Source organism: Cibotium barometz, chromosome 31 (assembly GCF_041138505.1).
Source record: "Cibotium barometz isolate CiBa-2024 chromosome 31, ASM4113850v1, whole genome shotgun sequence".
NCBI classification, from domain to species: Eukaryota; Viridiplantae; Streptophyta; class Polypodiopsida; order Cyatheales; family Cibotiaceae; genus Cibotium; species Cibotium barometz.
In genome coordinates, this window is record NC_141076.1 from 19,588,594 (window position 1) to 19,611,370 (window position 22,777).

Sequence of the window (22,777 nt, forward strand, 5' to 3'; positions counted from 1 at the left end):
TTGCATGGTATTACCACTAGGTATTAAGGATTACATGAAACATTTGTCTTCATGGTAACATTAATCTAGACAAGGTATCATAGATCACCTTCTCGTTTACAAGGAAAAGTTGTTTAAGCAATGCACATTTTCTCATACTTCTATTTAAAAAAATAAGAGTAAAACCATAGGTTTTCTTTATAGACCAAAGTTATTCTCCATTGAATATCTATATTTACACGCACTATTTATTATGCAGCCAAACAATATGAAGTTTAAATGGGTACATTCAAAGCTTCACATACTATTTATTATGCAATCGGCTTACAATATTCGTGCGTGTATTCGGTCATGAAGATCCTTGAGTATTTCATCCTGAGAAAACAAAGGTAGAGAGGAGGAAGGAGAGGAACAAAACATATCAAGAGGAGAAACAGGTAAAACGATATTGGGAATAGTAGTCTTGTGTGGAGACGAAGGGGTAGCTGAGAATTGTGTTTCCAAAAGGGTAGACAAAATTGCACCATCACAATGGTTATAATCAAAGAGTTTGTCATGCACTTTTGGTAATGGTACCTTTTGTCCTCCAGCACTCTTAAAGAACACTCTACAAAGAACCCATTCACCAACCTGTGACATAATGAAAACCTTGGTCAGACCACGAGGCACGTAATATGAGGAGTGCAAGTCATGATGAAAACCTTGGTTAGACCACAAGGCAAGTAATGTAAACAATGCAAGTTGTCCTGGGGCACCTTACAATGCAAGTCGTCCTTGGAGGCACGGCTCTTACTATTGGTTATTTTTTTTACTCCATGAATCCTTTTTTCTTTTTCAATCGGAACATATGGAGCAAGATGTATGCTAAGGATGTAATGCAACGCATTGCTAAGCAACATTTTAATCATTATTCGTGTGCTTTTGTGTGATCGAATCAACGTATGTCACCTTCACGTCAGTGTTTAGCTTCGTGTACTCGTGCATGACCCAGTTGGTTCTTCGGCCCGTGGGCGCGCGGCCCATGTAAAAAACCAGCGTTTTCTTCAAGCCCACGATCCGCCCATTCGTGGTGTCGATCACCTCGCGGTCTTTGCCGGTGGCCTTCCAGAAACCCGCCTGGGTGGCCCGATTGGCGCGCACTCCCGTGGGATACTTCCGGTCACGCACGCTGTAAAAATACCACTCCTCCTGCCCCATCGTAGCTCGCCCTATCAACCATCATCGCATTAACAGAAGAAAGTACGTTGCTGCAGTAAAGGACTGAAAGTTTCAGCCCTGTCCCTAAATATTATTATGACGTATTTAGTAACCTTACGCAAGCTCATTAAGCAGAATTGACGTCATCGTAGCACGGTATCTCTACACAGGATTAGTGCAAGGCGGTTAAACCTACCCGGAAGCTCCCAAGGCTCCTCCTTGTTAAGGTCTGCCTCTGCAATTGCTAACGCGGTGAACTGAGCGTCCTCGATCTTCTTGGAGAGATAAAAGGTCACCAGCTCCTCGTCCGTTGGATGAAACCGGAAGCCAGGTGGTAGCCATGGCTGCCGTACTAGATGATATCCATCGCACGGTGGCAAGCTTTCCATGATAATCATCTGTGAATATTATATCCTAATTATGATTCTGTCTCAGTCTCTGAATATGAGAACCAAATACACAAATATTATGAACTCCTCTAGTTCAAACTCTTTGAATGTAGTTTAGTATATACAATATCTTTGGCCCACCTAAAAGCTATCTGACATTCTTCTTCTTAAAGCTGCTTGAAATGGGTGGGATGTAGCTGGTGCCTATTTAAGTATAGGGCTATCATCTGATTACTGATGAAGTTGGGAAATCCAAGGGAAGACTAGAGTTCTTAATAGACTGGAAAGTAAAGAGAATACAATTGAAAGGCAAAACATTTAAATCAAGCCAGGTGGAATGGAAAGAGATGCCAATATATTTGTCACACAGGGATGGAAAGAGATGCCAATATATTTGTCACACAGGGATTCTATCTCCACTCACATACCATAATCATCTGGATACATATGCACACTTAATTACTCAAACAATTAAGTGATATTTTGCTGTCAAGTAAGAGAATTCAAGAACCTCTAGTGTACATCCAGCCTTGCGTATGCATCCCAGAAGTGCATTTGTGTGCATGCTTGAAAAGATGGCTTTCTTGTTGCCTATCCTTTTGATATAATAGAATCTCAAAAGAGACAAACGTGGCTTGGCTTGTTGCAGCTTAATAGAACACGTGGATGGTTTGGTCTTGTGGGGCAATCCCTCTCCCGTATCTCCACGTTGCAAGCCCTATAATAATACACTGCAAGCCGCGTACGTCTTGATTAACAAAGAAAGATTAGTTAACTCGAGATTTCTCACGACAATCTTACCGTGTAGTAACTCAATGTTTGGGAATTCATTTTTACTTGGCAATCTTTACAACTTCAAGGTAGGAGTGTGGATAGTACCAAGTACCAAGAGCTTGAGAAAACACTTCCAAGTTCGGGTTGAATCACCTTCTAGAATAACTTTGTTAAGTCACATGCCTTATCGATTTGTGCCTCACTCATCATGCACAATTTTTCTAACTTCTAAGATGTCCATACTCACCCCTCACATGGGACATCAGACCACGCATCATTTTTGTCAGCCGTTTTACTTTCAACTCCTTCTAAATGCAAGTCAATAGATTCACTTAAATTATTGTTACACATACACACATACATATATACATGTATATCCCAAAATTTTGATTTTTGATGTTCATAAAAAATTAAGCCTCCATGGGACTTGAGATTTTCTTACAGGTGAGAATTGGAGTTACTACTGTGGTGAAGGTAACAATCATGGGAAAATTTAAGACTGGACACGTTGAGCGATATTCTTAGAGACCAGTTGTTGTGAGGATAATGATATGTATGCAAAAACCAAACTAAGGGAAGGAAAGACAAGGACATGCGACGTCTCAAGGCCATGACATCTCACCTCTTATCATGGTTACTTGCACACTATGCAATCAAACACTGTATACACACTTTTCACTTTACACATCCTTCAAAATCTACATCATGGACCACCTAGAATAGCACATCCTTCAAAATCTACATCATGCACCACCTAGAATAGCACCTCCAACTTGGCTAATAATGGTATGCAAATTGTTTTTGTCCTAATTCATTGTTCTCAATATTCATGATTATTGCCTATCTTGCTTTTTAAAGAGCATGGAGAATCTCTCTAAATGAATATGTATCTTACATCCACATATCATAGAGAAACATGAAAATAAATACTTCTACTTGGTGCCCTACCAATCACTAATGCATTGTATATTACTATTAATAATATCTATGTTTGAATTGTGCATGTTGTCGAGTAGTTATTTGTTCCATTAAGAGAATATCGTAACCCTCATGAATACAAAAAATCAACACTATGGTGATAGCAACCATGAGCTTGAATTCAACGAAAAGTCACGATGTAGAAAGAATATGCAAGATACACAATAAATATGTGGTGATAGTTTTGATTTCCTCTTCTCAATAACGTGTATTACGGCACACAATTCTTTATTAATTCTTTACTTTACGAACACTCAATCACAAGGCAATAATGAAATAATTAATTTGAAGATAATTAATTTGAAGATAATTAAGATGTTACTGAATTACAATTTTCAAGAAGATAATTAGTTTAATCAATGAAGATGATTAACGATAATGAGTTCATGCTATGCTATATATTAATAATTTTTACAAAGATACAAGACAAGATAAATAATGTGTGTGTTGGTTTTTATTATAAGAATTCAATCACTTTAAATGTAAATTAAATTCCAAGCATAAGATAATTAGATCATGTCGCACTCCACTTGATTTGTGTGATTAGATGATCCTTGAGCCACCATGTGTGGTGCAAACACTCCTTAGTCTCCTGAGATTGTCTTGAGCTTTTAATTTGTACTTGTCTTTGTCATCATCTTTGTGTTGCGTCCATGCCTCCTCTCTTTGCAATGATGAGGCAACTTAAGTGGGGGTTTATTTTTCTTAAAGGGATGTGTTTTTATTATTTATATGCCTGAATGTATATAGCCTCTTCACGTATTCACTTTTTTATAAGGTCTTATGAAACCTCATTTATTCTCTAAGGTTATGATAAACCTTTTTGTCTAAGGTAATGTGTAAGGTTTTTGTAAACCTTAATGCAAAGATTTAAGGGTCTTCTAGTAAACATTTTTAAAGGCTATTACATGTGTGAAAAGCAAGAAAATGTGGTTACAAAGTTTTTTTTTCTATTGAATACAAGTTGGCCGGCTCTATAATCTTTAATGCAAAGAGAAAGAAAGTCTCCCTTGATTGGATTATGCTAGTTCTTCAACGTTTATGTGTATTATGCCACCTTTGTGTTTGTCTTAACTTGCGCATGAGGATGTGTGATGCTTTGCCTTCTATTTATTTCATGTACCGATGACTGTGTATAAAATTGTGTGGCTAGAGATCAGATGCACTCAAGTCCCTAGCTTATGTATATTCAGTGATGTCATCGAGGAGTTCACCTAAGAATATCTAAGTATAGCACATGATTTAAAATGAAGGCGTTTATTAATTCACAATTTTACTGTAAATTTATAAAAATATATTTACAGAAGGGGTTTTTTTAATCATAAAGAAAAAGGGGTCATTTTATTCATGAAAATTTCATAGGTAAGGGCTTTTTTAAATACCCCTTGAACAGACATGATACATAAGGTTTCTTAGTAGTGCACCCCGCGAGGTGATGTCTAGTGTTGGTCGAGATTGCCTATATAAGCGTGGATATTGAAGCTCATGTGAAATTGCTATGAGCCCTAGCATCATGTTGTATAATATATGTAATTAAACGGGAACTGAAAGAGATATCATGATAGACTCACCACTCTTACTATGTTATGTTGTTGTGCCGACTCTATTGTGCATATGACATGCTAGGAAAAGAGCTTCACCAATTATGTATGCAAGAGAGAAGAGTTTCCTATGTAAGGTCGATGATTTAGCACCGGGCCTATCTGTGTGCAAAAGAAAGAATCTCCTGATCATTTTCTATGCCGATGAGAGAGACATCATTTTTCTACATCATTTTCCTGCATCAATTGTTATAGAGAGCATATACCCTTAAGTTCACTAAGGCACTGAAAGCCTATTGTTAACTCGAGGTTAACATGGACCACTGACATGTATCAACAATGCACACACCTACATTCGCAAGTTTAGTGGAAGTTTGCATTGGTCACACATGGAGACAAACCATCTACAATGAGCCAGGAGCATACAGAAGTAGTGCAGAGTCACTAAAGGATGTACACACATAATGGGCACCGCCTAAAAGGTCCTTGTCCACCCTCATTCTGTCTTGTGCACCCAAGTGGAAATTAATAACTTGTTCCAATCATTATATTTTCTGCATAATTTCTCTTATTAATGATATACTCATTAAGGGATAACTGAGCCAAGTGAAAGTGATGGCATCCACTCAATGTGTGCTTAGACTAGACTAGATAAGGTTAGATAATAAGTGGGTGCCCAATGAGTTATTGGGTGTTGATCGAGAGTGTGCTCTTACTCCTTGTGATCTAGATCTTGTTAAATTTACAGCAATGTGATGAGCTATGGTGGATCAAATGCTAGAATAAACATCATTAGAAAGAGATTAGATGATAATTAAGATGTGATTAATGAGCAATTAACTGAAAGCTTAATGTAGGCATGGATAATAAAAAACCAGCAAATTCTCATTAGGCCAATGCCTCAATTTATAGAGTTTACATCCAAGCATCTAATCCCACTGATCTCTCCTTGATCAACTCCACCTCTTTTGCTTCATTCTCTCCACCTCTTCCCAGAATATCTTCACACCTCCTAAATCTTCTCATGCTACCCTTTATTCTCTCCTAGTAGATACTTCTCACCTTTTCACAGCTTCTCTCACATTTACAGATTCTCTTTTACACTCTCTTGCTAAGGGCTTGTTCCCGCACACACCCTATTCACTTGTATATTTCAACACCTCCCCTCAAGTGAATAATCCTAGCACACCTAGGCTCTATACCAAGTTTCCCTCTTACTTGATAGTCCATGACCAGTGCCTCAAGTCCCTAAACTCATAGTCCTTGACACTCTCTCTCTCTATGTGTCCAAGGCTACTAAAAGTGCCTGTGACCTTGACTAAAGTGCTCACACATACATCTACCACATGGCCTACATCATCGGTGGCTCAGAGGTGGTTTTACTCTATTGGGGCAGGCTACATTGGGTTGTGGGGTTTCTCTCTCACTCTCTCTCTCTCATAAAAGATGATCTGACTCCACTTCCATAGGAGCCTCGATGAAGTTTGCCGATGTCGTTCCTTCTTCACTGGGTTTGCTGTAGCAGTCTCTTGCCATGTGTCCTGGATTTTGGATTTCCATAGTTGTGGCAAGTGAAGGTCCTTCCTCCTACTCTGCCTCTTCCTTGTCCTCGTCCTCGAGAGAATCCTCCTCGGGTGCTTTTTGTTCTCCTGCCTGTTGAGTCCAGCCATTTCTTCTCTTTGACTCTGGTCTCTTGCTCTAGTAGAGCTCCTTTTCTATCTCGTGCAGCTTCAATTCAAGTACATTATTTAAGGTTGCTACAATGTTTTCATATTCTCCTTTGTCCACACTCTTCATAAGCACTGCTAGTGCCTCATCATCTTCTACCTTTTTGCCAATGGCTGCCAGTTTTGTTGCTTAATGCTTTTATATTTGTTCAAGTGTGTGATTAAAGGTTCACTTTCCTTCATATCCAGTTTGTAGAATTGCATTAACAGATTCATCTTCAAATTTTTTACTTGAGTGCCAAATAATTTATTGAGTTCATCCCATGCATCTTTTACCCACTTCCACTCATTTTCCCCACTCACCTCTAGGCATTCATCTCTTCCCTCAACTAGCCCCCACAGATTTTTCCTCATAAAATACATGGTTTTTGTTTGCCATGTATAAAACTGCTCCCCAATAACTTTGGCTATCTCTTGTACTGTGCTCATGTGATGATGTGAAGGGGGTCTTACCTCTTGATCCAATTTCAAGATTCAAGGGCAGTGTCTACCCTTTTACAAATCAATCTAGTGATTACAATAGATTTATCAGCATAAATATATTAAACCAAGGGTAACAAATCTGTACTGAATGGTTGGAGTATCAAACTATCTCCGAATTGTAATCTGAAGTTATAAGGATCTGTATCAGATACCCAATGGTTAATTTGAACCCTCAATTGCACCAAAATATAGTGATTAGTGTTGATTAATCACTGATTAACAGATTAACCCTCTGTTTTATGTGTAAAAAACAGAGTATGCGGGGAGTCCAGATCTGGGGCCTTAGAATTCAAATGAGCTCAACCTCTTTCAAGGCCATCAATAGCAATTAGTCTAGTAGAGGATTAAGCCAAGAAACACAAGATTTGACCAAACATTGAATGCTTAATATCTATTTTACCAAAGTCACCTGTAGATTTGATGAAGAGTTTGGATCTCACTATAGACTTGATGAAACCAAAAACCATCTTCACCAGCTTGTAGAGCACCCTTGAAAACCCCTGGGGCGGCCAAGACGAATTAGAGCAATGTCTTCTAGTGCAGACAAGATCGAGAGAGATGGCTATGGTCTTGCATAGTGAAATGGAAAGCCCAAATACACAGCACTCACTAACAAGGAGCTAGCTTATTGAAGAGGACATTCCTTCTGCATGTCATGGGAAACTTAGTAGCTTACCCTCCATCTTATGTGAGAGGCAACAACATGAATGCAAGCTAGCACTTTAGAAGACCCACCTCGATAGAGCTTGGCACTCCCTGTTGTTGCAAGACCATGGTCCACCATGCAAGACAATAGTTCACTCACTCTCTCACTATAGAAAGACATGGAAAGACCAAGAAGGCGAGAGGGAAAGACTCTCACACACACTGACTCTCACACAAGCACTACCTAGAGGGAAAGAGGATAGGGTAGAGAGCTAGAGCACAAGGAGCAAGAGAAAACTCTCAATCAACACTCAAGGACTCTCAACACTCAAGGGATTGTTCCTTTCCCATTACTTAAAGTTGCTTATATGCATGCCACTTAATGGCCAGAGGTGTTCATACTCACTGCAACACTTAAAAGGTGAACTAATGAGAAGTAACTTGAGATCTCTCATGAAGTGCATAGGATGATGGCCTTTATACAAGCCATGCCATCCTCATTGAGTACAATATGAAATGAAAATGTGAGAATAGGCCATGTTACACACATCTAAAGCCCTGCTCTGGGTAGACATTGCATGGTTCGGGCAACCAATTGAGAATGACCACCCCTTTTTGATTGCAAACATCCAAAACCTTTTCTTATCTTTTCCACCACAAGCTAGATGTGTCTTCGGAGCTCATGGTTCATTGTTAAAAAGAGTGTCAAATGCATGTTCTTGATAGATGCAAGCACCTATCTACTTATATGTTTGAGGAAACATTCAAAATAATATGCAGTGCAAGAGAAACATGAGGAGTGATGTGGCTGTCAGAGTTGAGGTTCTATTAACAAGTGCATCGTGCATGTTTGAATGTACTATGTGTGGGATGTGAGAGTGCACAAGTGTGTGTATGATGTAGACGGTGGCACAAAAGTTAATAAAACGGCTCCTCTCTCCTCCATACAAAGAAGTGGTAGTATTTTTTATTCTTATGCTTGTCCCCCCTCAAGTGTTATGCGCACCTCATCCAGCATGAGTGACAAGACAAAACTACAACAAACTCAAAGGTTATATAAAATAATACAATAAGTTAGTTCAGATGGAAATTTAAAACCTTTAAACTCTCCACCACCACATTCTGGGCTTCGAGTGACTTAAATGATTGTGAGTGTACGACTCCTCCCTTCCTAATCTTGGTTGTGGCCGTTTATTAATTGGAAGGGTTAGGGAATAGCCTATTTTTAAAGATGATTATTTCAGACTAGTCATCATATTCAATCTCTCATTAGAAAGGTGAGGTTGAGGTGGAGAGTATTTCGGTAATGAAGCTTTTAATTACCATCTCCTCCTCAAGTGACAGTTGATGGAGAACCTTTTCTTTTCCCTTGTCTAGATCAACTAGCTTTGCTTTGATTTTCCAATGCTGGTGCATTTTTGTTGAGACAAATGATGGAAATTTTTGTGCCAACAAGTGTCTATTATATTGGGGTACCTTGAATACCTTGGATTTTATGATCATTTGATTGCTGCCACTCTATTGTGATCTAGAAGAGTTGGATAGCTGAGGTTCCCTAATGCTATTGAGAAGTAATACCCGACCCGTTGTGTCATATACAAGCTTTAACAAGACTTCCTTAGAAATCCTTGATGGACTCTCATTTTTATCCCTTAAGGATTTCCACACCTCCTCTCTTTAGAAAAATGGACTCATGGTAGAATTTTTGCAAATCAACTCAGAAGTGAGTGGATTCTGGACATTTGGAATCTATTCTTCCACACCTTTCTAATGATATATAGCATGATGGGTAGTTTTGTATACATAAGAAGTCCTTGAATATGCAAAACTACTCCATCATGCTATATATCATTAGAAAGGTCTCAAAGAGTAGATTCTAAATATGAAATCTCCACCAACTTTTGATTTGATTTGCAAAAATTCCACCATGATTCCATTTTTCTAGAGAGAGGATGCGTGGAAATCCTTAAGGGGAAAACATGAGAGTCCATATTTCACCTAAATGAATGAAAATGTGTGGGCTCTTTGTGACCTATCTGATGTTGGTGACGTGCTTGTAGAGTATAAAAGTTTACATCTTGTTTTTGTGTGCGTATTCTCCTATTCTCTGATGTTTGGATTGTTTGATCAAAGCTAGATAGAGAAGCAAAAGAGTGCAAGTGTTTTGAGATGAAGGTGACTAGACTTCCTATTGGAGTTTATGGCTCTTCAATGTGTCCTTATGCACCCACTGTTGGCAAGATTGAGCTTGTGGTTGTTGAATTGGTGATTTTTGGGGTTTCTTTGCAGAGGTCTTCTTTACTTGATTCCTAAGTAGAGTCATCTCCTCTTGAGAGGGAAGGGTTTGGTATCCTTTCTGAAGAGGAGTATGTTCTAGAGATGTTTCTGTAATCATTGGGGTTGTGGAGCGGAAGCAAGGAAATTGTGAGGGTTTCCCGTTGAAGTTGGGCATTAATGACACACAAGCTAGTACCGTTGAATCCATTTTCTATCAAACACAATTTCCTCATTTAGGTATCCTACGGGAAAAACCACAAAACTTCCTTCCACATGATTTTTTCCAAGATTTGATTAAACAAATTTCTAAACAATAGTTTAATCCTTCACTTAACCCTTGTCTTAAAGAATCTGTGATATGCAGGTCAGGTGAACCTAAACATAACCATGCTTTCTACAACAAGCTGTAAAAGAGGCACTCTGATCAATATTTGCCAACAATTGAGTGCAACCAGTCTTGGTGGATACAATTATCCAAGTGCAAGCATGAGGCTCATGTTGAGAGTTTCAGAGTTTCAAGCTGGACCAAGGTTCACAACTATTTGTACCCATTGTGCAGCAGTAGGTTTTAAAGCTTATTCTTGGCTTATCTTTAGGTGATTGCTTCATAAATTTACACTGTTTATTTATCCTTATAGTCTTAGTTTTGTGCTTTTCTATAGTGGAAAATGTGGAATCTTTGACCAAGGGCCTCGCTCCCCCCCTCCCTCAAGGTTCTTTTCCGTTGCCTCACCAAAAACCTTGAGGAGTTTGACATTTTTCTTTTTTGATTTTTCTCAAGTATCCATTGTAGTCGTTTTGAACTACACGTGACTTTTCGAGGAGATTTAGTGATGACTAAAGCTGAACTAGGGTGTCTTGTGTCCTTTTTAAGGAGTCTTTGAGCTGTTGATTTTTTAAACTCAACTCTTTGTATAGTTCATGGATCCAAAATAGCGTCCATCGTCTCATGATAGGAGATATCTCATTTCCATCATCATCACAAAAATGAGAACCGTGTATTTTAGGTAGTACTGTATCAATTGTTACTAGAATGTGCAACCAATTCTCATCTTCTACAGGTTTAGGAAAGTCATTCACATTAATGTTGAATTTAAAAGATAAGAGATCATGTGTCAGAACTTTTCAACAAGGCAAACACTCCTGGCATCATTTTTACTACTTCCTTCCAGGTGGTAACTGAATCATTATCGTGTCGAGTGGGTGTTTAGATGTTGGGTGAAAACTCCAATTTCGAAGATTGACCTTCATGATGTTATCCTTCTTTTGCAAGAACATGTGGTCAGTGCCCCAGCCATGGATCATCTTAACTTGTCTCATAAAAGGCCTGCTTAAGTTCACATCTTAAGTGGTTAATTTCTTGAAGTCCATGATTACAAATATGTGAACAAAAGTCAATCCACATAAGGTCAACTTGTTCACTCTTACCACTCCCATGGGTAAAGTGAGGTTACCATCAGCTAATTTTATCTTCAAAGTGGTTTTTGTTAGTGTAGGTGATCCCTATTTTTCCCATTAGTTTTTGGTAGTGATACTCACTCCAGCCTTGCCAGGGCTGTGTCTGTTTCGGTTCGTAGTCTCAAGGGCATGGTGGCATTAAGTTTTTCACCTTCAAAGTACTTGCAAATCTTGTTGATAAAAACATCCTTGTACAATTCCCTAGTATTGTCATCACTCTCGCTCTATTCAGTCTCTGAGTGGCTATCTTCATTAGGTTCGAGTCGTCCCAAGAGTACATGCATCCATTCCTTTACATCTTGCCAAAGACTGGGATCTCTTGATAGGAACTCACCCAATATGATTATGATTGGAGCGAACAGAATTGAAAACATCCTTATTGTGTCCTTTTCTTTCTTGGTTTTCTCGAAAAGAGACTCATCGAGGTAACTGCACCTTCAGAGCCAAGGTACAAGGGAATAGTCTTTAAAGAGTTAGGTTTAGACTCATCTGGCTGCTCTGATGGAAACTGAGAGGTCTAGGCTGTGGCTTGGTTGATTAGGTAATCATGAAAAAGATGATATTTTAAAGGTTTTGGACTACCTATGTTTTGGTTGAACCAAATTTGAAACCGGAATCAGTTGTTGGGGATTTTTGGAAAACTGAGGACGGCTTTCTTTTATAACTTTTTACTATCGTATATGTAAGGGCAATTTGGGTTTAAATTTGTATGTATCTGGTTGTACTAGTCCTAGAGGTCCCTCTAGCAAGAATTGAATCTCACTGTTTCTTCTTGAGAACTTGGATATTTGGTCAATTTGTCGCGGGAAGCACCTAGGATTTCTTCCAATTAGGACTTGTAGCCACAACTTTTTCGGCCATGTCAAGATTTCATCGCTAGGTGCATCTTCTAAGGAAGAAGAAGTCTTTGTATCCTCATTGTCACTCTCAATGATCACACTACCCTCTTTCTTAGCTCTAGAAATGAGTTCTATCGAGGGTCAAGACTTTATACATTGTTTCCTCTCTCGCTTTTTTTGTCCTTTGGAACACTCTCCTTGTCTTTTGAACTATAAAGAGCCATGACCTTTGCCTGGGCTCATGTGAGGACCATCACATTGGTGATCACCGAAGAGCTATTTGCTCTTAGTGCACTTAGCATGTTAAATTGAGTTGTGGGCCCTTGATGGCTTCCTGGAGGAGGTTTGTTTGAGAAATCCTGTATGATGTGAGTTATGCCACAACTTAGACACCATAAGTATCGCAAGCTAAAGGTTGGTTGAGGGTCATATAATTCAACTCTCGTGGCTTATAACCCATTGGTTTCTCCAAGTGACAAAGGTTGACATCTTGTAAACAGGAGCCGAGCTATTGTCAGACATCCTTACAAACTCTACATCACAATCTGTACTCAGCATAGGGTATCAGTTGTATCCCATCGATCTTTGTGCGGGATCTAGTTTTGGCATATAAATGGCAAACATCCTCAATGAGTGGTCCTTCCTCGACGTTTCTCATGGGTGTCACTACATGAGCTATATGTTGAGGTCCTAGAAAAGGGAAAGGTTTCTTAGGAAACTTAAGAATTCCTCTAGGCAAGGAGTTGGTCCCAGAAGGGGGAATAGGATTGCCACTACCCACAGTGTGTGTGGTGCAAGGAGAAATAAAGAGTGTAATTTTTGAGGGATCTTGGTGGAGGGAGCTTTTCTTAGGTATCCCGACTCTCTCTGCTTGAACTATCTCTCTCTAACTATTGCCACTACCATCTCCACCCACCACTGCCCACCCTCCCTCTCTCTCCTCTCTCCACCCTCTTCCCTCTCTCTCTCTCTCCTTCTCTCACAATCCCTCTCTCTCTATCCTTATCTCACACTCCCTCCCCCTCTCTCCCACCCTTCCTCTCTCTCCTTCTTTCCTCCCTTTTTCACTCTCCCACCCTCCCTCTCTCCCTCCCTCCCTCTCTCTCCTTCTCCCACCCTCCTTCTCTCTCATCTCTCCCACCCTCCCTCTCTCCCTTTCTCTCTCCTCCCTCCCTTGCCCTCTCTCTCCTTCTCCCACCCTCCCTCTCTCTCATCTCTCCCTTTTGCCCTCCCTCTCTCTCATCTCTCCCTTTTGCCCTCCATTCTCTCCTTCTTCAACCCTCTTCCCTCTCTCCTTTTCCCACACTACCCTCTCTCCCTCTCCCATCCTCTTCCCTCCCTTTCACTCTCCCACCCTCCCTCTCTCTCCTGTCCCTCTCTCCCACCCTCGCTCTCTCTCCTTCTCCCACCCTACCTCTCTCTCATCTCTCCCACCCTCCCTTTTGCTCTCCCTTCTCTCTTTCTCCCACCCTCTTCCCTCTCTCTCTCTCTCCTTGTCCCACACTACCCTCTCTCTCTTTCTCCCATCCTCTTCCCTCCCTTTCACTCTCCCACCCACCCTCTCTCTCTCTCTCTCTCTCTCTCTCCTTGTCCCACCCTCCCTATACATAATCTCTTCATCCAGATGTTATTACATAAGGATGTTATTGCATCTGGATGCTATTGTATGTGCATGTGATGGCATATCTTTGCATGTGAGTACAATTAACAAGGTGAATAATTTCAAGATTATTACATACAAGCTATCTACAATGCCTTGCGTTAGAAGCAATGAAGAATGTAAATTTATTAAGATCAATAATTTTTCAATTATTGACAAAGATCATGGCCTAATTCTTTGAGAGGAACAGGGAGTGAGAGAGATAAGAACATGACACTACTATTCAAAACATAAAATAAACCTAAAATTTGATATAATTAACTATAACAACAACAAATCCACAATTAATACAAAAGACATCACGATCTAGAGTTGAAGCTACTTTATTCCAAAAAAAGATTATTCCATGGGCTATTGCAATCTAACATTGTTTAAAATTAAAAACATACTATAACTACCTTACGGATCCTACACCTATACACTCTTTTGGGCTACTTTATTCTTCAACTCCTCCCATAAGGCCTCCTCCACCTCTTCTGCAATATATCCAAAACTTTGCCAAGTACCGATAGTGCTTCCAATTTTCATGTTTCACACAAACAAATCTTGAGAATCAACTACCATGATTCTGAGATGTTCTCTTGCACCTCTGCCCATTTTGTTGCATAAATCTTTACAACCCTTTCTAGGGTTTCCTTCAAAGTATTGCTAGGGCCATCAGAAGAAGCCATTAGAGGTGAACAAAGGTAGTTCATGGTCTTGAGGGTTGTAAGGAAGAGAACAATAGAGAGGGAGAGAAATACAATCAGAGGGGTGAGGGAGGCAATAAGAGGGAGAGGAAGGCAACAAGATTTTTAAGTGAGGATTATAGTAAGAGGAAAGGGTCAAATTTATAGATACACAAAGCAAAAAGCTACTTTGCATTGTTACCCACTAAATTTAGAAAAGTAGATGCTTGGATTTTTCCTAAATTCAAAAAAGTACATGCATGGCTTTTCCCTAAATTTAGAAAAGTAGATGCATGTCTATCCACTTTTTTTTTAAAAAAGTAGATGAATGGAATGAACATATTCAAGGAATTGACATATAGCCATGCTGAAACATTTTAAAAAATAAAAAAGTAAATAGTCACACATTTTATTATTGCAACATGAAGGACCAGCCTCCAATTCTCAAATCTCATCCACAGTCAAGTTTGTACCTCGTCCCACTGGCCAAACAATCGAAGTCTAGCAGGTGATTGACAAATGGTGTTACATACTCTCAAGAAGGAGCTGGAACACCGTGCCCGTAATTCTTGATGCTCTTTTTGCACTTGCCATCTTGGCCACCTAACCATCCTCGGCAAGTTACCTTGCTATGTACAGATGTTCGACATATATCCCACATTGAATCGTGTATGTCACTGTTCACAATTTCCTATAGCTCTGCTTCACTTGTCTCTCCCTCTACATTTTTTTCACCACTTGTATAGTTAAAGGAATAGGAGGACCTGGAAATTTGAATCACCTACCTTGTTTCTTACGTGGCTCGTTTTCTATGACATACTTTGGACGATGTGATGAGTTATCTTCTTCAAGATTTATAAATGTGGGTTTTTGACCCGGGGGGCATGCCCCCTATGTTCCACACGCTCACTCCCCCCCCAAAGAACGTGCTTTTGCTCTCTCTCTCTCTCTTTCTCTCTCTCTCTCTCTCTCTCTCTCTCTCCCCGGGGGGCATGCCCCCTATGTTCCACACGCTCACTCCCCCCCCAAAGAACGTGCTTTTGCTCTCTCTCTCTCTCTCTCTCTCTCTCCCCCCTGCGCTCCATGCACTTTCTCTCCCCCCCCCTCACAAAGAACGTGCTCTTCCTCTCTCTTTCTCTCTCCCTACGTTCCACGTGGTCTCTCTTTCCCCTCCCCATTCCCCCAAAGAATTCTCTTCCTCTCTCTCTCTCTCTCTCTTTCTCCAAGCCCCCCCTCCCGCCAAATTCAAAATGCCCTCCTCCTTCCCCAAAAAGACAAAGCATTCTCTCCCTCTCCCGCCAAATTCAAAATGCCCTCCTCCTTCCCCAAAAAAAAAAGCATTCTCTCCCTCCCTCTATAGCACTTTCCATACTCCTCTTCCCAGATAAAATCCCTTTCTCTCTTTTCAAAAAAGCTTATTTTTCTTTCCCAAAACCCTTGTCCTCTCTCACCAACCCTTGTTCTCTCTCACCAACTGTACTTTTCTATACTCTCCCAAACAAAACCCTTCTCTCTCTTTTCAAAAAAGCTTTTTCTCTACTTTTCTAAATCTTAAGGTTTGTTTCTTTCTCTCTCTCACCAATTCTATCTTCACTCTCTTTTTTCTCTCTCTACACCTTTTTCTAAGCTTGAGCTCTTGCAAGCATACACATACTCAGAAAACCCTTAAAGACACACAAGGTGAGAAACTAAAAATATTTTTCTTCTTCATGCAACACTCTCAATACACCATATACAAAGATAAGAGTACACACAATATGAAAAGGTACTCAACCAAATACATACTAGGGTTCTCTATAGTGTGAACCCAACTAAATGAGCTGGCGCTTTAACTATGTGAGTCTCTAGAATGGCTGTCACATATAGCCGGTCATCCCACTGGCCGCATATCAACCATGATCTCACCAACCATGCGCCAGTGGAGTATGTATGGGGCCTATCCCCTAGGCGGGTCATCAGTGTCCATTGCCTCACTAGATGAGCTCGATATCTCAACACTCCCCCTCGAGCTCAACTCCATCTCATGTACACCAAGCAAAGCCCTGGATCTGCAGAGCTTCTCTGTACCCAATGCTTTGGTGAAGATGTCAGCGACCTGATCCTGTGTGCTGACATAAACAAGGTCAACGTCTGCCAAAACCTTTGCTCTGACAAAATGGTAGTGGACCTCTATATGCTTCGTGGTGCGAGCATGAAAAACTAGGTTCCTAGTCAACTGTATACTGCTAATGTTGTCACAGAAAATGACAACTTGTCTATCCACTGATAGACCCAAATCTGCAAAAAAGTAGCTTTCTCAACCAAGCTACCTTACATGCTGCCATAGCAGCACCTCTTCAGTCGGCCTCTGTAGTACTAGATAGAGCAACCGTAGGTTGCTTCTTGCTGTTCCAAGTCACAGCAGCACTCCCCTAAGAAAACATAAAGCCACTAGTAGATCTTCTATCTAAGATACTACCAGCCCAATTAGCATCTGTGTATCCATGTACACAGATCTCTATCCATGTTTCATAAAATAGTCCACAATGCAAAGTAGACCTCACATACCTCAGTATGCATCTCAATGCATCCAAATGCGGCTTCCGAGGAACCTACATAAATTGACTCACCAACCCAACAACATAGCTTAAATCTAGCCTGGTGATCGTCATGTAGATCAAGCTTCCTACTATGCGCCTATACATAGTAGGATCCTCCAAAATCTCTCTTGAACCTGCACTCAACTGGCACTAAGATAGGCTTACAGCCTGTCATACCATACTTGGACAACATATCCAAGCCATACTGTCTCTGCAGTAATCCAATACCATGTGGTGATCTAATCACCTCAATGCCCAAGAAATATATAAGCTCCCCCAGATCCTTCATCTCAAACTTCTGTCTAAGCAAGATCTTTACATCAAAGATCTCTGCATCATGGTCCCCCGTAATGATTAGGTCATCTACATAGATGACAATAAGCACAACCCCTCTATCACTGTGTCTCACATACAGCGAGAAATTTGCATTGGCTACATGAAAGCCAATAGTGACAAGATATTCAAAAATCTTGTCAAACCATGCTCTTGGTGCTTGTTTAGCCAAACAAGGCTTTCTTCAACTTGCAAATATGCTCGGGGTGACTCACATCCTCAAAACCAGGTGGTTGCAACATATACACCTCTTCCTGCAAATCCCCATGCAAGAATGCATTCTTTACATCCATCTGATGTAAAGACCATTGCTTTGACACAGCCACTACTATCACAACTCTCACTGTTGCCATCTTGGCAACTGGGCTGAAAGTTTTCTCATAATCAATGCCATATGTCTACGTGGATCCTTTGGCTACCAATCTAGCCTTGTACCTGCTTATGCTTCCATCACTATTATGTTTTACTTTGTACACCCACTTGCATCCAATGGCTTTCTTGCCTTCAAGCAATTGCACTAAATCCCAAGTCTCATTTCCATATAGTGCATCCATCTCCTCATCCATAGCTTTCTCCCAACACACATTTCCAATAGCCTCATCAATACATGTGGGCTCTACAACCTGCATAACTTTTGCCATGTATGCATAGTGATGTGCCACATAACCATCATAGGTAAACCTCTACACAGGATTCTTCACTCTCCCAGATCTTCGCAGCTTTGCATTCATGGCTTCCATAGCCTTCTTTACACCAGGTGGTATCCCAAGATCCTCATCAAGGCTCATCTCTGAGCCACTAGACTCTCCATCAACATGAGAATGCCTTGCAGAAATGTCAAGCATACTAACAGGCTCAACCACTTTCTCTTTGCCTTTATGTGATGTACTAAGTATTATGATGCAGCCTGCCACTCCATGGTCTATCAAGTGAACCACTAGATGAGGACTCTCCAGGTCCACTCAAAGGCTGTGATTGCTGACTTGCATTGTGTGCAACCACATTTCCACTCACATCAGTCCTAACAGCTTCTTCTTCAGCAGCATACTAGTTGATAATCTCATCAAAAACAACATCCCTGCTTACCCTCAACTCACGTGTATCAGGGTCATAACACTTGTATCCCTTTTTCTCAAGGGAATACCCAATAAACACACATTTTTTAGCTTTTGGATCTAGCTTAGCTCTCAGCTCATCTCACACACGCACATATGCAATGCATCCAAAGACTTTTAGATGAGACAAATCAGGTTTTCTGCCAGTAAACCTCTCCTCTGGAGTTACATCATGTATGGCTACTGTTGGAGTCCTGTTCATGATGTAAAGTGTTGTATAAACAGCCTCAGCCCAATAGCTATGCGGCATATTCTTCTCTCCCATCAATGCTTGCGCAATCTCAGCAATGTGCCTGTTTTTTCGCTCAGTAACTCCATTTTGCTGCTGCGAAGTGTATCTGCATGTAAACTGTCTCTGAATACCATTCTTCTGTAAAAATTCAGAGAACTCATTGGAGAAGTACTCTCCCCCTCCATCTGACCTTAGGCACTTTACATCTTTCTCTATTTGCTTTTCAACGATAACTCTGAAACTCTGAAAATGAGTGAACACCTCACTCTTCTCCTTCATGAAGTATACCCACTTTCCTTGTGTGGTCATCAATAAATGTCACATCATACCTGCAGCCTCCCATAGACATGGTCTTTGTAGAACCCCATACATCTGAATGCACAACATCTAGTGCATTTCTGCTCAAATTTCTATCACGTTGAAATAAGTGTCCACGGCCTCCTCTTCCTGAACTTGTGTAGAAGGCCTGTTGCTCTGAACTGTTTTTGTTTTGTGAAGTCTGTTGGTCTTCCCCCAAGCTCTTCTCTTCCATAATCAACATACACACCAAATCTGTGAAATTGGGAATGTTTTCTCAAGTCTGAATAGACGTCTTGAATGCCTTGTATTGTGGCCTGAGACCATGTAGACAGACTTCTACCTTATCATCATCATGTACTGAAACACCAATAGATGCAAGGGATTCCACAATACCCTTGATCTTCAATGCATAGTCATTCACAGACATACTCTTTTTCTCCACAATATGAAGTTCATTCTTCAACTGTATCTTTCGTGCCTTGGTATTCATTGCATAGAGTTTTACCAAGGTGTCCCACACCTCCTTGGGAGTCTTGGCATCCTATATGTGCCCAATGAATGATGGTGTCCTTTATACTGATAAAGAGCCAATACATAACTTTTCTGGCTCCTTGGTTCCAATCCTTGAACTCTTTCACATCTGCACAACAGTCAGATTGATCTCCGGTATCTTTGGTGCCTCTTCATGCTCACCTTCTATTATGTAGTCCCGATAATCCTTTCCCATCATGAAATTTGTCTACCTGAACCTCCAAGCATGGAAGTTGTTCTTGTCAAGCTTCTCAGCAATAACAGTCTGGTTTATGCCATCATTTGACATCTTGCCAAACACACAAATTTACCAAAAATAGCACTCTGGTTTGTCCTGCACAAATTGCTGTATTTTCTGTAGCGGTACTGTACTACACTCAAATGTAACAACCAGTGGCCTCAATGTGCATACATACACCCAATGGCAGCTATTTACCTCCTTGCAATACACAAAATGTCTGCACAACCAATTTGTCTTCCTGCAGTTCTTAAAACAGAGTTCTGCATAGAGTAGAATGAACTAGGCTCTGATACCATGAAAAGATGCACGGGAGAAGAGAGCTTGAGCTCTTGCAAGCACACACACACTCACAAAACCCTAAAAGAGAACACACAAGGTGAGAGGCTGAAAATCTTCTTCTTCTTCATGCAACACTCAACACACCATATACAAAGATAAGAGTACACACAATATAAAAAGGTACTCAACCAAATACATACTAGGACTCTCTATAGTGTGAACCCAACTAAATGAGCTGGCGCTATAACTATGCCAGAAATGGCTATCACGTAGCCTGTCATCCCACTAGTCACATATCACCCATGATCTCACCAACCATGCCGGTGGTGTAAATGTGGGGCCTATCCCCCAAGCGGGTCATCAGTGTCCACCGCCTCACTAGATGAGCTCGAGATCTCAACAATCTTGAGAACCATAAAATTTCCTCTAGATTTCAAACCTGTCAGTCTAATGTCCTCATTCCTCACAATTCCAAGTAGCTACAGTCTCTTTTGGTCTGCTATTTTAACCTCAAAATGGAGCTGGCTATAAAACCCCCAACGTGTTATGCCTATAAACTACCTCTAACAATATATTTTCCTCTCAATCACCATCTAATAGAACCACCTTCAATGTTTTGTCCTTCAATTTAGGCTGGATGGTTCGTACTTTATAGTCCACCACATCAGTTTCTACCAGGGTCAGCAAGGCTACTGGATCCTTTGGATTGCACTGAACAGTTTCTTACCTAACTGGCTCTACCTTATCCGTTGTCAAAAGCTTTGCTACCAGTTTCTCTTAGAAACTAGGTATGAAATCCAATGCTTGCTCAAAGGTTAGATGAATCTAAGACTTTAACAAAGCTTCAAAAAGTTCTGAGACGAACCACTCCTACCTTCCTTCATCGGGTAGGCTCCTGCTTGAAACTTGATGGACCACTATTGCCTTCAGACACAGCTTGAAATACAAGGGTATCAAGAGGATGTACTACCTTTCTTTGGATCTTATTGATCTGCTTCGGCACCCCTTGTTGAACCTTATCCTGTTCTAGCCAATCTAGTGGTCCCTTAACTTTCGCTTTGACACTAGTCTCACTGCAAAAGCTGGTGCTTCCTTTGGACACCCCTCACTCTAGATACATGATAAATAATCACAATTATAGTGATTTACAGAATTTGTTTTAAGAGAACTAGCTCTACCAATTCTCCCATTTCCAGAACACCAAAGAGTTATCTACACATCCAGGTACAAAAATTTTAGAAAGTCCTACTCTACTAGGAGTCACCTTTTGAATGCATCTCCACCAACACTGCATTTGCTGAAGCTGGTGGTTGTTTTACTGTTGAGGCTCTGGAACTAGCTGGTCTGAACCCAACCCGATTTTCGATTCACTGGCATCCCTCTTTCATCTCTATGCCTAACCCATAGCTCACATAATGGCCCAACCCCCTGTGACTTCTAAGACCACAGTAATCACAAGTTTGCACTCCTGGTGGACCCTCTTGTTGACCTTGTGGTCTTTGCCAATTAGGTCTGTTCTGGAACCTATGTGGTAGTCCATCAAAATTTTTGCCCTGTTTATCAGGCATGACCTAATTTGCTGCTAGGAATCTATTTTTCTCCTGTATTGTTTTCGAAAAAAAAAAGATTTTAATTTGGTACAATAAATAGGAAGGTTTTGGAAAAGTTGAAACATTGTGTAACGAAATAAATTCTGAATTATGACAAATGCAAAATTTTATTTGTAGAGGCTATTCCTCCAAGCAAGCAAAACCTAGAATAGAAGATGTGGTCAAAGCATTATGAGTGAAACTTTATCTCTTTTGGTTACTAATGGTGTTGTGGGTATAACTAGTTTAACTCATTAATCAAGGATGATAGTGTGTTTCACTAATAAAGGTTTTATTTGTAGTAAGTTAACCTAGTTTTTTTTTTTTTTAATGAGAGAACTTATAGTAACTTGTAGTAAGTTTTGTTTCTTTGGGTTATGATAGTTATGTAGGTATAGCTTATTAAACAAGAATGATAGTGTACACAACAATGTTATCTATAGTGAGTTAACCTACATTTTTATATGCTTTTGTGTATGGAAAACTTTTGGCTAGATTAGTAAGGTAAACATTTCTCCTTTCATAATATTTTTGAATAGAATTACTCTTTCATTTTGGATCACATATTTATATGAAAACAAGTTTCAAGTCTATAAAGAATCCTTGAAGTAAACTCTCAAACCCATGGCAGCCAATTCACTCCCAACAACATGAGCTTCATGTTTGATGTAGAAGTAAGTAATTAGACATTCCTTTCTAAAAAAGCATTTTTTGGATGTTCACTATAGTAGTTTGAATTGGTTACTTATGTAGCCTTTGACTATATATTTCAGTATTGATCTTGTACATCATATTTAAAGAATGTGATATTTTGAATTGCAACTTCATGATGGAATTTCATTTACTTTACATCCACAAGTCAAGCATAAATATCTTTAATAGTGATGTCCAATAAATCATTGATTGCTATGGTAGCAAGTGGAGAAAGGAATTTTCAAGTTTCTCTATAATACATCAATGCAT

At 40.1% G+C, this 22,777-nt stretch overlaps 1 protein-coding gene across 1 annotated transcript; it reads right to left on the reverse strand.

Moving 5' to 3' along the window:
- Positions 1-214: 214 nt before the first annotated feature.
- On the reverse strand, positions 215-2,029 carry LOC147620585 (NAC domain-containing protein 79-like). The gene is made up of 3 exons (XM_086825438.1): positions 1,373-2,029; positions 928-1,187; positions 215-609 (listed from the first exon to the last, which is right to left on the reverse strand). The coding sequence occupies exons 1-3, from the start codon at positions 1,572-1,574 to the stop codon at positions 304-306; spliced, it is 768 nt and encodes a 255-aa protein (XP_086681564.1). The 5' UTR covers positions 1,575-2,029; the 3' UTR covers positions 215-303.
- Positions 2,030-22,777: the final 20,748 nt, after the last annotated feature.